The sequence below is a fragment of the Hyla sarda genome, chromosome 3, assembly GCF_029499605.1.
Source record: "Hyla sarda isolate aHylSar1 chromosome 3, aHylSar1.hap1, whole genome shotgun sequence".
NCBI lineage: Eukaryota > Metazoa > Chordata > Amphibia > Anura > Hylidae > Hyla > Hyla sarda.
In genome coordinates, this window is record NC_079191.1 from 217,152,375 (window position 1) to 217,166,072 (window position 13,698).

Below are 13,698 nucleotides of genomic sequence, written 5' to 3' on the forward strand. Positions count from 1 at the left end.
AGACTGTTGAACCTAAACAGCTGAGCGACAAAACATTCTTCAGCACAGTCAGGTTCATAGCTGTCAAGGCCCAATATTTATGTTCTTTCCAGAACAAGCCTATTGACTTTTGTGGATCTAGTAGCTTTATGAGGTAACATGCTACATTATGTATTTACCACTTGAAGATGCCTGATCGCTGGGGACCCCTGCAATCTCTCCTGCCACACCCCCATTTCTCAGCTGCACAGAGCAAGGATCAATGCAGGGGACGGAGTATCGTGATGTCATGGCTCCACCCCCTTTGTGACATCACGCCCCTCCCCCTCAATGCAAGTCTATCGGAGGAGGCGTGATGGCCAGAGACATGAATGGTGGAGCCCTGGCTTGCTCAAAATGTACAACTTTTTGCTGTTTTATAGGTATTACTTAGCATAAAAGGGGAAATGGCCAGCGCACAATCCAGATTTACTACAATTAAACATTGGTCACAATACATAGCAACCAATCACATTCCAGTTTTCATTTTTCAAAGACCTTTAGAAAAATGAAAACAGCAATCTAATTGGTTGCTATGGGCAACTGCACAGGTTTAATGACTGTAGGCTTTAGGACTGATTAAGAATCAAAGTGTTTTATTCATTATTTAAGGGCCAAGCGTTTCTCAGTTTTTGCACTTTCGTTTTTTTCCCTCCATATGATGGCTTTTTTTTTTGCGCCACCAATTCTACTTTGTAATGACATCAGTCATTTTACCCAAAAATCTATGGTGAAACGGGAAAAAAAAATCATTATGCGACAAAATTGTAGAGAAAACGCCATTTTGTAAATTTTGGGGGCTTCCGTTTCTACGCAGTACATTTTTTTGTAAAAATGACACCTTATCATTATTCTGTAGGTCCATATGGTTAAAATGATATCCTACTTATATAGGTTTGATTTTGTCTTACTTAAAAAAATCATAACTACATGCACGAAAATTAATAAGTTTAACCAATTGGGGACGAAGGGCGTATGTATACGTCCGTGGGAATTTCGGCCCCTGCCGTGCGCCGGGCAGGGACCGGACCGGGGTGACTGCTGATATCTATCAGCAGGCACCCCGCGCAAATGCCCAGGGGGGGTCATCAGACCCCCGCCCCCCCCATGTCGGTGATCGGCGCAAATCGCACGTGAATTAACACTTGCGATTTGCGCCGATTCCGAGTCATACAGGACCTATGGTGACCCGGAATGTAAGGGGGATCGCGGTTCTCTAAGACACCTACAATCCCCCTGAAGGGATAGGAGTGAGGTGGCAGGGCCACCCCTCCTATCCCTGCTATTGGTCGTCAGAAGCGACGACCAATAGCAGATCGGGGGGGTTAACTTTTGTTTTCCCCGTCCTGCCCACCCACAATAGGCGGGGCAGAACGGGGAACTGAAGGGGACCGGGCGCCAAAGATCCACTTACCCATGCAGGGGCAGCAGGCGACGGTGATCGGCGGGTGTCGATGTCGTGCGGAAGAAGAGGACTGCTCCCTGGATCCTACGGAAGTCGGTAAGTTGCCTAGCAACATCTGGGAGGGCTACAGTCTGAGATCACTATACAGTGGTCTCTAACATGTATCCCTCCAAATGTTGCAAAACTACAACTCCCAGCCTGCCCAGGCAGCAGTCTGGGCATGCTGGAATATGTAGTTTTACAACAGCTGGAGGGCTACAGTTTGAGACCACTATTCAGTGGTTTCTAAACTGTATCCCTCCAAATCTTGCAAAATTACAACTCCTAGCATACCCAAACAGCTGTTTGCTGTCTGGGCATGCTGGGATTTGTAGTTTTGCAACATCTGGAGGGCCACAGTCGGAGATCACTGTGCAGTGGTCTATAAACTGTAGCCCTCCAGATGTTGCAAAACTGCAAATCCAAGCATGCTTAAACAGTGGTCTCGGCATAATGGGAGTTGTAGTTGCGTACCTCCAGCTGTTGCATAACTACATCTCCCTGCATGCCCTTTGGCGATCAGTACATGCTGGGAGTTGTAGTTTTGCAACAGCTGAAGGCAGACTGGTTAGAAAATACTGAGTTAGGTAACAGAACCTAACTAAAGGTTTTCCAACCAGTGTGCCTCCAGCTGTTGCAAAAGTACAACTCCCAGCATGCATGGTCTGTCATTACATGCTGGGAGTTGTAGTTTTGAAAAAGCTGGAGGTTTCCCCCCCCCATGTGAATGTACAGGGTACATTCACACAGGCAGGTTTACAGTAAGTTTCCTGCTTCAAGTTTGGGCTGCAGCAAATTTTTCGCCGCAGCGCAAACTCCTAGCGGGAAACTCACCGTAGTACACCAGTGCGAATGTACCCTAAAAACACTACACTACACTACACTAATACAAAATAAAGGGTAAAGCACTACTTATACACCCCCTTACACTGTCCCCCCAATAAAAATGAAAAAAACATATTGTACGGCAGTGTTTCCAAAACAGAGCCTTCAGCTATTGCAAAACAACAACTCCCAGCATTTCTGGACAGCCACTGACTGTCCAGGCATGCTGGGAGTTTAGCAACAGCTGGAGGCACCGTTTGGGAATCACTGCCGTAGAATACCCCTATGTCCACCCCTATGCAATCCCTAATTTAGTCCTCACTTCGGAGCCCTGTCGTTTTTCAAGGAAACAGTTTAGGGCCACATATGGGGTATTTCCATACTTTGGACAAATTGCACTACAAATTTTGGGGGGCTTTTTTTCCCCTTTTACCCCTTAAGAAAAGTAAAAGTTGGGGGCTACATAAACGTTAAGGTGTTAAAGGAAAACGGTCATCCTGTTCACCGACACTAAAACCAATACACTGGTTTATAGTGTGGGTGAACAGGAGACCGATGCAGGGTATCTAACTAAGATACGTTTCTGTAGCTCAGAGGGGTGTCCCTCTGAAGGTCCGTTTCTTTCTTCGGTGAATTGCACACAGGAGGCGGACCCACCAGGTGACCAGCACCCATGAATATTCAAATTCACCAGGTGGGCCAGCCTCCTGCATCGGTCTGTTCATCCACACTATAACCCAGTGTATTGGGTTTAGTGTGTGTGAACTGGATGGCCATTTTCTTTTAAATAAACCTATGCAAATTTTATTGAAATCATTATTTTTTTTTGTTAAATAGGGATTTAGAAACATACCAATAAGCTCCTCTGGGCTTCTGTCCGTAAATCTCTCACAGAGTCGAATAAAAGTTTCAGTGTTTTCTGGTGTTGGACATTCCCCATGTCTACAAAACACAAAGTATGAAAGCATTATTATTGGTCAGATCTTAAAGGGGTTATCCAGGGAAAAAAAATGGCTCCAGAAAGTTAAACAGATTTGTAAACTACTTGTCGAGTTGTTCTTTTCTGTCTAAGTGCTCTCTGATGACACCTGTCTCGGGAACTGTCCAGAGTAGAAGCAAATCCCCATAGCAAACCTCTTATACTCTGCAAATCCCAAGACAAGCAGAGATGTCAGCAGAGAGAAATGTTGCCAGACGGAAAAGAACAACTCAACTTCAGTAGCTGTTAATTATTGGAAGGATTAAAACCCCTTTAACTCGCCATTTTAAATCCAGAATGCAGACATGCTAGTGCAAACTTTATTTCAGCATTTAACACATCTTAATCAACTATTTTACCTTTTTTATCTTCTACTGTCAGGACCAGAAAATGTGATCTAGAAGCGAGGAGGATTTTTTTATGATACAATTGGGACAACTGTGCGCTTACTATAGTGTGACAGGTAGTGTGACATTGATTACAACGATACTTACCGGATCCCGTGCTGTACTGTGGTTCTCCCGTACCTTCCGCTCTGGACATCACCGCTGCTGTTCTCTGCTGGGTCCTGCTGCTAGCAAACAGCAGCAGTGATGTCACTAAGCTCCGTCCATGCTCCAAGTTGGGCCCAGAGTGGAAGATACTGAAGAGGATAACGGGAGAACAACAGTACGGAAAATACCGAAAAGGATAGCCAGAGAACAACAGCACAGAATAGGACCAGGTAATCATCATTGTCATCAGTGTGACCAGCACTACCGTACCTGTACCGACAGGTGAGTGCAGGTGACACCGATAACAGATTACCTTAAAGCGTACCTGTCAGATCCAACAAAAAAATATCACTCCGTATCTAATCCTGACCATGTACATCTAATTTTTATGTGTCTAGCACCTTTAATTATTTCTTTTTATTACACTTTTAATTTAGCTCACTAGTCTGAATTCTTCTCAAAGGAAGGGGGCGTGGCCTCACTGTGCAGGTCTCCGTCCCCTCCCTCAGTATGCTGTCTGCTCATATCTCCCCTAGCATTAGCAAAACTACAACTCCCAGCTTGTCCTCACTGACAGTAGCGGGACACAAGCTGACAGTGGGAGGATTTTTCCTCCAGCTGTGATCCCTGCACTCACAGCTGTCAATCAAGGAAGAATGTCCATGACATAGGTGATGATGCATGGACACAGCAGGACTAGTATGTGTCCAGGCAGAGGGGCAGTTGTTTGACTGGCTTTTTCAGTATGAAATACTGAAAAGTTTCTAATGAAAGCAATTGCAAAACCTATTGGTTATGCATGCTTTATAACATATCAAAAGTTTTTGTATCTGTATCTGCCCATTTAAAAGGTCATAATTATAACCATTACATCCAAAGCAACAGAATTCTTCTGGTCATTTTTATTTTAAAAACTCAATTTTTGGGGAATACCAAATGCCATAAAAAGGTTTGAGACTCATCTTGCCTGTTGAATGAGACTTTTTTTTTTTTTTTTAACTTAAGACTCAAAATTGGTCTAAAAAATATAGTGGGTGCACACAGCCTGTGTCTTTTTGGTGAGATTATTTGCTAAAGAAATACAACATTACAAGATGCTTAAAAGATTTAGGGCTCCGGTTCAGGACTCCCAACTATTAAGAAGAGAGAGGCTATAAAAGGACATCTCTCACTATGAAAGACCCAGACCTCATTCATTCATAAGGATTAGTTTCAGTGTAAAATCCACATTAGAATTAAAAGTTGAGTGACCAAAGCCACTTGGAGAAAATGGATCAAGAAGGATGTAAAATTATTCTGATAAACGGGAGGCGCACAGCCAAGTACACACATCAACAAGACAACAATGCACTAAAAAGGGGTTATGGGAAGCAAATTAAACTATTTGTGCGAATGTAATGATGATATATGTTAGTGATTACAATTTTACAGCAAAAGAATACGTTTACAGGGAAAACTGCCCAATTGTAGGTGATCAAAGTTGGCTCACCATAAATGCTTGTTTGGTGATAAATCTGGCAACTGGGCAAGGAAGTGTTGCAGTCTGGTGGAGACAATCCTGGGAAACCCTTGTGATGTGTGAAGGCCCTGCAATGAGAGGCAACATATGTGGCCACAGTCCCTTATATCATTTCAAGGGTAACCAGCTGTTACACAATGGTCCCCCAAAACTTCACACCAGCAGTTGGGGCAGCATGTTGTTCCACAGCAAAGGCAAGATTGAAGCCGTCACCACAAGGCCTTCACACTCGAACCTGACATTTGTTCGATCTCAAATGAACCTGGACTCAACTAGTACAATATGGTTCCAATCTTAAAGGGTTACTCCGCTCCCCAGCATCCGGAACACTGAGTTCCTGAACGCTGTGTGCGGGCTTCCGTGTTCACACCCGCCAGCTCGTGACGTCACGGCCTGCCCCCCTCAACGACAGTCACGCCCCCTCCCATAGACTTGCATTAAGAGGGCGGGACGTGACGTCACATGACAGGGCGTGATGTCACGAGAGGGCGGGCGTGAACACGGAAGCCCGCACACAGCGTTCAGGAATTCAATGTTCCGGACGCTGGGGAGCGAAGTAACCCTTTAAGTAGTCTAGGTTTCTCATTCACAACACTACTGCATAGGTGGCTAGCTGTTAATGGCAGAGACAGGATGTGTAATAAAGGTGTCACTTGTGCCCTTACATAACCACTGCTCCCAACACTCCTAACAGCTTGGTCAGGACAGCCTAAATTGCAGGAAATTCTTTAAAGGCCATGTTCACACAGCAGAATTTGCTTACTGAATTCTCTCAACATCTCCATGCAAAAGCAATAGCACACAAGTAATTTTAAGCAAATTCCAATCAGAATTTCCATATGTCAATGGAAGGTCCAGACAAAGAGTATTTTCTGCTTCAGTACAGGCTTTTGGAGGTGGCTTAAAGGTGTTAAAAAGAAATGTGCTCCTACTGTCTAATAAAATAAAAATACCTGCACTTACCTCACTCCCAAGCAGCCTAGTTATCCAAGTGCCCAGTGTCTGCTGCACTACACATCCCAATGCTGTGGAAGATGTGTCACATTGCTGCTCAGCCAATCACTATCTGTGGCAGGACATTGCTGCGGCCAGAGATTGGCTGAGAAGCAATGCGACACATTGTCCACAGCACCCAGATGTGTAGCATGGCGGAGACTGGAATAACGAGACTAAGGGGAATTGGGGACTTTAACCCTATGTCAAAAGGACACTCAGCAGGACAATGCACCAAGCTTTAAGTGGAATTTAAAGTGTACCTGTCATCAACAAAAACTTTTATATAACATAGATAATAACATTATATGTATATTTGTAATATACATTGGTTAAAAAAATATGTATAGTTTTGTCCCTGCAGCTATTGCCTGTGTGTCTCTATGAGGAGTCCAAATACAGGAAGTGAGAGTGGACAAGCGGGGCTCTGCTTGTTCACCCTCTGGGCTCTGCAATTGCACTAATTTATCAACCAATTTAACAACCAATCACAGCTCAGCTTTCACTTTACAAGAGTTCAGGAAAGCTGAGCTATGATTGGTTGCTGTGGGCAAAATCTCTCCAGTTTTTTTCTCACAGAGTTTGATAAATCAGAGCCACAGTGGAATCTATGCCACAACAAATTGCTGTGGCACTAAAGATCAAAGGAAATTCACTGAACGGCTATTTAGGTGTCTATATAGTGGCAATTATAGTCAACAGATATTGATGCTGAACATTTGCTGCCAAGTTCTCTTTACATAGTGTTTCTGAAATTGTGAGGCGCAGGGTACCTGCCTGTTACATACATTGAGAAAGAAAGAACAACGCTCCATAGTGTAACACACTGGAGGAGGGGTAAAAAAAAAAGATCACACGATAATTGTGTAACGTCATACACAACAATGATGTGCGCGTAATGCTGAATCAGTAACGGTCCCGTCTGCAGCCTCCAAGCAACAAGATAGTAGAACAAGCTTCAATAGACCAATGGCTAGATTATAGTGGTGCTGACCAGACCAAGCAACAACACGGGAACGGTAGAAGGAAAATTTATTAACCAAAATGCAATGCGTTTTGCTGCACATGTGCAGCAAAACGCGTTGCATTTTGGTTAATAAATCTTTCCTTCCACCGTTCCAGTATTGTGGCTTGGTCCGGTCAGTGCCACTATAATCTTGACGTTTGTCTATTGAAGCTTGCTCTACTATCCTGTGACATACATTGGCACACAAAAGGGACTCTAAAGCAGAGACAACACTGATCATGACAGCCCTGCATAACCAGCACAGTTTAGAATGGTCACATGATCATGAGCTTATAATCACTTCAACCACTTGCTGCAGCAGAGTTAAAAGAGTAGAGGGGAGCTGCTGAGGTAGCAGCCCTGAGGTGAGGGAGCAGCCTTGTCCCTCCTCCTTCACCATCTCTAGCGAGGACTGGTTATTATAATAACTGTGGTAAAAAAAAACCTTGTCAACATCTATATGTGAGGATTCCCTCTGCTGGGGGCTCCTCAATCATTTACACTAGATCGTACAGCTGGGAATGAAGAAACTGGTGGAAGGATAACAGGGGAGAGGACAAGGGAAGGAGGAAAGATAGTAGTAACCATTGGAAGAGGTTATGTTTGCCCCATAGTCTCTGAAAATATCACCTATGTGATGCAATATGTTAAAGGGGAACTCCATCCCTAGACATCTTATCCTCTATCCAAAGGATAGGGGATAAGATGTCTGATCGCGGGGGTGATAGCTGTCACGCCCCCTCCCGTAGGCTTGCATTGAGGGGCGGAGCGTGACATTACACGGGGCTGTGACGTCACACGCCGACCGCCCTTTAGTTGCCGGTAATCAGTCCCGGAGTGAACACGCTCGGGGGACTGATTACAAACGGGGTGCCGCGCGCATAATCCCGGGGGTCCCCAGTGGCGGGACTCCCACGATCAGGCATCTTATCCCCCCCCTATCCTTTGGATAGGGGATAAGATGTCTAAGCACCGGATCACCCCTTTAAATACAGCATCACACCCTGTTCATCCCTTAGTGCACACTGCAGGACAATTTATATATATGTAGTACACCTTTACAGAGACCATGACCTAACAGATCGTAGTGAGGTGGAGGTACTGGGATTTTAATTAATTATTTGTTTTGGCTCTATTTAATACACTTAATAAAACAAATGTGTTTTTATTAAATTATAATGAGGGATAAAAGTGGATAATTTACTCTGTTCTTGAGAGAGTTGCATATATGAATCAACCAGTGTTGTATCCACCCCTCACTTGGGTCCTATTGTGTTAATTTACCTGCTTCACAGGACAGCCCCAGACTTATTTAACAAATAAAATAAAAATAACACATGAATTGGCATGCTTACATAATTCTGGACAATCCTGAATATGGCCTTTCAGAACAACCTACCAAATAATAATATGAACATATAACTTACCCTTTGCAATTAAGCTTTATGTACTTTATTCCTTCCTTTTCTATATCGTTCCGATCATAGAATCTGGTAGTATTAGTCAAATCAATTAAGAGACCCATTTTTACCTGCCAAAAAAATAAATAAAAAAAATACAGAATGAGTTGAGTTTAAATATAGGTCGAGTTTAAAATCTATAAATGTATATTGAGGGTCTGATTATATGTACAGTATCCTGCGCATATTTCATGTGCAGGATTTGAAGCTGCGTTGAGACCAGGGCTGTGGAGTCGGAGTCGAGTAGTCGGAGCCGGACAAAATTTTGGGTACCTGGAGTCGGAGTCGGCAAACAATGCACTGACTCAGACTCCGAATCCTACTAAATTTGGATTGGAATAACATTTTTTTTATTTTTTTAAAGCAAGTTTAAATGTCCCAATTCACAAAAAGTTATAATTAATGACTTCTCTACTGTAAGAATAAAGACAAAACGAACACATTAAGTGGCCGTGAAGAAGCATGCTTTTCATGTGCTTCACTATATGGCACGCAATGCACAATTAGGAGCGGCAATACTTATACTTTCCATAGTGTTGTGTTCTGCTGTTACAGGGAACCCATGGGTAACCTAGTCTCTTACTGATAATGCTTTTTGCAGGACTAGAGTATAAGTGAAGGGAATGGAGGGTCAATAGTTCAAGACTGAAGCTGAAAACCATTGGAAAAACTGCTGTCACTAAGCTAAGGCTATAAAAACTTGTTAGGTTAAACTTTAAACATGACTATGGGATTCTACTAGGGAAATCATGTTTTATAATAAATGCCCCTTCCTGGATCCTCCCACTGCCCTATCTTCAGCAGCAGATCAGCACACAAACTGTTCAATACAGTAGACTGTTGGCTTCCCAGCCAATAGTCCTGTGGTAATGACATGTATGTTGCCTTTCTTTCCTTCAAGGAATGTATAAAATATATTTGCATATTAATACAGAGGAGTACAAAAAACTGCGGAGTCGGAGTCAAAACATTTATCTACCGACTCCACAGCCCTGGTTGAGAAATTTAGTTTACATTGAAATACGCAGCTTCAAATATGTGCAGGATACTGTACATGTGAATAGACCCTTAAAGTGTACCCATCATGTGTGTGTAAGAATAAGAACTATTTTTGGCAGTTACAGCTTGTATATGACATTTTTCATCTTATTCTCTAACTTTTAATTCTCCCTGAGATAGCGAGTGAAGCCTAGCCTCTATTGAATCTTCCATACACACTGCTCCCCTACATTTCTATAGCACACCCTTAGAAGTAGCAGCATGGATCCACTTAGGTGAAAGCTAATACTCACTATCACCACCTCTAGTCCCTGTCTGCCTCTATCTCCTCCCTCCCCTCCATAGACAGCTATATAAGCAGCCGTAACTGATTACTCAGTGTTCCAACAGCCCCTCTAGTCTCTCAAGACAGACTTGAACTTTTGACATAGAATTGGAGTTCTCAAACCTTAAGACTCTTCAGGTAGTTTGATAGCATGCTGGGGTGAAAACGATTCTCCTCAGGAACCTGATCATCATATTTAGGTCCAAGCATGGTCTTCAATGGTAAAAATTTTCCTGTAAATAGAAAATAGAAGTATCATTAGGGAATTCCTAAAGAAAAACTGAAAGCATCGGAACACTAATTTGGCAATTCCAATGTATCAATAGTGTGTTTGAATGATTCGGGCTGAGTGGCACTGCCTGCTTTACTCTCAACAGGCAGGAAACATTTCCATAGGAAATCACTGTCATTATTCTCAATTTTAATTCCTCACCATTTTCACTATATACTTGCCAACAGCATCCATGGCCTAAAGGATTGTCTAGAAATGTTATTTTATATTTAAAAATAAAACAATACATACTCAACTGCCAACAATACCCTGGTTTTCTCGACACATAGAAAACACCCGCTTAGCCAATGGTTGGCTGAGGCGGGCCACTCCTATAGCCAGTGATTTGCTGACTTGGCATTTCCTAGGTTTCAAGAGAAGAACAGGCAGCACATCTAGGTAAGTTCATCCCACCCTATATATTTAATGTACATAAAGGCTCCAGGACATTTAGTCCAGTCATGATAATTTTGTGGGCACAAGAGTTGTGCCTGTGCGATCACTGGCAGGGCCACAGGCAAGTTCATGTTGTAATGGTAGGGATCAGAGAAACTTCTGATCCAGGCCATTTAACCTCTTAGATGCTTAGGTCCCTCTTGACATCTAAGGAGCTTGACAGAAGGTGGGTGGCTTCCTCTTTTTACCCACTCCCTGCAAAACAATTACAGAGTACTGATGAGGTTACCATGGCAACTGTGGGCCTAACAAAAGTGCTCAGCTCTGCCATAGGTATAAACCTATAGGCCATGAATAAGAGATAAAGAGATAGCTTTGAAATACTAAGTATCCCAAAGTATTATGAATGTGATTAAATGCATATTCCAATAAATAAGCATACTTCTCTCCCACAAATATTTTATTTTACAGTTTACATTTCTAAAAAAAAAAAAAAAATTATATATATATATATATATATATATATATATATATATATATACACACACACACACAAAATACCTCATGGGAATTCTCAAATAAAGTTGAGAAAAAAAAAATAGTAAAATTTGCTTTTCCCCTTTGCCCCTAAAAGAAATATATACAAAATGTTCACCAAATTATATGTATCGCAAAATGGTATAATAAAGAAAAAGTCTACAACTTATACCACAAAAACATGTTTCTGCAAATGCACTATGACATAAACTATACTTATTTGGTAATGCAATATTAGTACCAATCCATACAATAAATGTAGCATTGTAAACTGTGGAGGGGGGACAGGCACGTAAAACAATAACAATTGTTCCCGCCCACTCAAAAAAAAGGCTTATCAACAAATACCATGTACCACATAGTGGGGCCAAGACAATGCTTGGTCCAAAATAGGTTGGACCTTAATGGGTTAAGATTTCTATCCATAGAACTGAAAAGCCTTTCCGGTAAGCCACTTTCTTAAACAGACAGGTGCAATGTGGCATGTAGACCAGAGAAGCTGGCACACTTGATGCATGGCATCAGTAATCAGGGACCCCTCTCCTTATGCCCAGGCACCACTGGCACATCTGATCATGCCATATTCAGCTCCGGGGAGGGGGACATTGACAGTGGCTCAGTACTACAGCTGCTTTAACCCTATGTGACCACAGTGAAATTCACCAGTATACCAGAGAAGTGTTAGCTGTCAGCTATGTATATGCAATGTTCTTAGTGGACTGTAGCAGGCAAATGCAGACAACATGGCACCCACAGTAGTAGTAGCATGGGGAACATCTGCTTATGACTAGAGAAAGCCCCGTTTACCTGCCACTGGCTGTCCCCTGCGAGGGCAGTTAAGCCACCTGGGCGGTATCTTGTTATGAGCCATGCTGCTACAACTCAGGGCAGGAGGAGAATGATGGAGATGGCAGCAGACTACACTGATATTATTGTTCCTGGAGGCTCTGCCGTCACGTGACACTGCCCCCACACCACTCACACAGCGGCGAGATCACACTGTGACGTCACCGCCTTACGTAACGATACAGGGCTCCCACCACCGGGATCCCGCGTCTCCTAAACACCATTCAAAGTGGTGCACTCGGCCCACAATACACCGCGGCACCAAGCTTCCCAGTGCTTCCGGGATGGGGAACTTCCGGTGAAACCAGGTGGAGGGTGGGGTGACATCTGGCGGGTGACGATAGAACTGCATGAGGGGACTGTGATATTTTAATACCGGAGAAATGCGCCGCCGCCTATTATTGGAGCGGGATCGGTTACGGTTAATCGGTGTCTTGTTCTTCGCCGCTAGTTAACCATATGGTCACTGCTAAGTAATGCACAAAGGGCACATGTCAAACCAGTAGCTGTGGAGGGGAGATCTGTGTGACGTAGTTATGTCCTCCTGTGTCATCTATAGGCTGGCTCATCACCACCTTTTTGCAATACAGTTCCCGTATCAGGTTTTTAATAAAAACGGATTCCTCAAAACATGAGGCTGGGTTCACATCAGTTTTATGCAATACAGGACCGCATACAGCTGAGGGGAGCTAAAATCGTGTGCTCCCGTATCCCTGCCATATGCAGTCCCGTATGTAATGTATTTCAATGAGCCGACATGAGTGAAGCGCTGACTCCGGTCGGCTCACTTTTGTCCCGTATGCGGTTTTCCCACTGGACCTAAAACCAGTGAACCACGGCTCATTGAAATACATTGCATACGGGCCGCATACGGCAGGGATTCGCGAGCACATGGTTTTAGCTCCCCCCAGCCGTATGCTGTCCGGTATTGCATGAAACTCGATGTGAACCGAGCCTGACTAAGGCTCGGTTGACATCAAGTTTTAGGCAATACGAGACAGCATACGGCTGGTGGGGAGCTAAAACCGGGTGCTCCCGTATTGCCTAAAACGTATACGGTTTCAAAAATGATGTCCGGTTCCATCTGTTTTTTAAGAAAAAAAACATGTTTTTAACTTTTCATTCCATTAAAGTTTCACTTGTTTGAAATTCCAAGAAAAAAACTGCAAAGTCAAAAACCGGATTGAACCGTACGCACATATGGTTCTGTACGATTCTTATTGACTCCTCTGTTAAAATAAAGTATATGTTTCAATACGGTTTTTCAACCAAACCAAAAATCGTGGTAGGCTACGGTTTTGGGTTCTGTAAAAAACTGACAAAACCGTACAGGATGCAAAGCGGACTTAACCTGATGCATCTTTTGGCATACGGTTTTCAATGGAGAGTCAAAGCATACGGTTTTCAATACGGTTCTCAAATTGAAAACGTATACGGGAATTGTATTGCAAAAACGTGATATGAACCCAGCCTTACGACATATTAGTAGTATCATAGCAACACCATCATTCTTATTAATATGCTGCTAAATTTGGTATACATCCTTGTACCTTCAGAAAGCTATCCTGACATGTACCACAACAGGC

The 13,698-nt window shown here is 43.1% G+C and overlaps 1 protein-coding gene across 3 annotated transcripts in view; it reads right to left on the bottom strand.

Annotated features, from left to right (window-relative positions):
• RNGTT (RNA guanylyltransferase and 5'-phosphatase) overlaps window positions 1–13,698 on the bottom strand; it is a 502,134-nt gene that overhangs the window by 436,267 nt on the left and 52,169 nt on the right. Inside the window, exons 1-4 of one of the 3 annotated variants that reach the window (XM_056566088.1) lie at window positions 12,074–12,389; window positions 10,186–10,295; window positions 8,706–8,809; window positions 3,141–3,229 (exon numbers count right to left, since the gene is read on the bottom strand). In XM_056566088.1, the coding sequence (XP_056422063.1) occupies window positions 3,141–3,229; window positions 8,706–8,809; window positions 10,186–10,295; window positions 12,074–12,137 (367 nt within the window). In that variant the 5' untranslated portion in view covers window positions 12,138–12,389. Of the gene's footprint in view, window positions 1–3,140; window positions 3,230–8,705; window positions 8,810–10,185; window positions 10,296–12,073; window positions 12,390–13,698 lie in introns of those variants that run through there. The other 2 variants (XM_056566086.1, XM_056566087.1) reach the window with 2 other exon arrangements.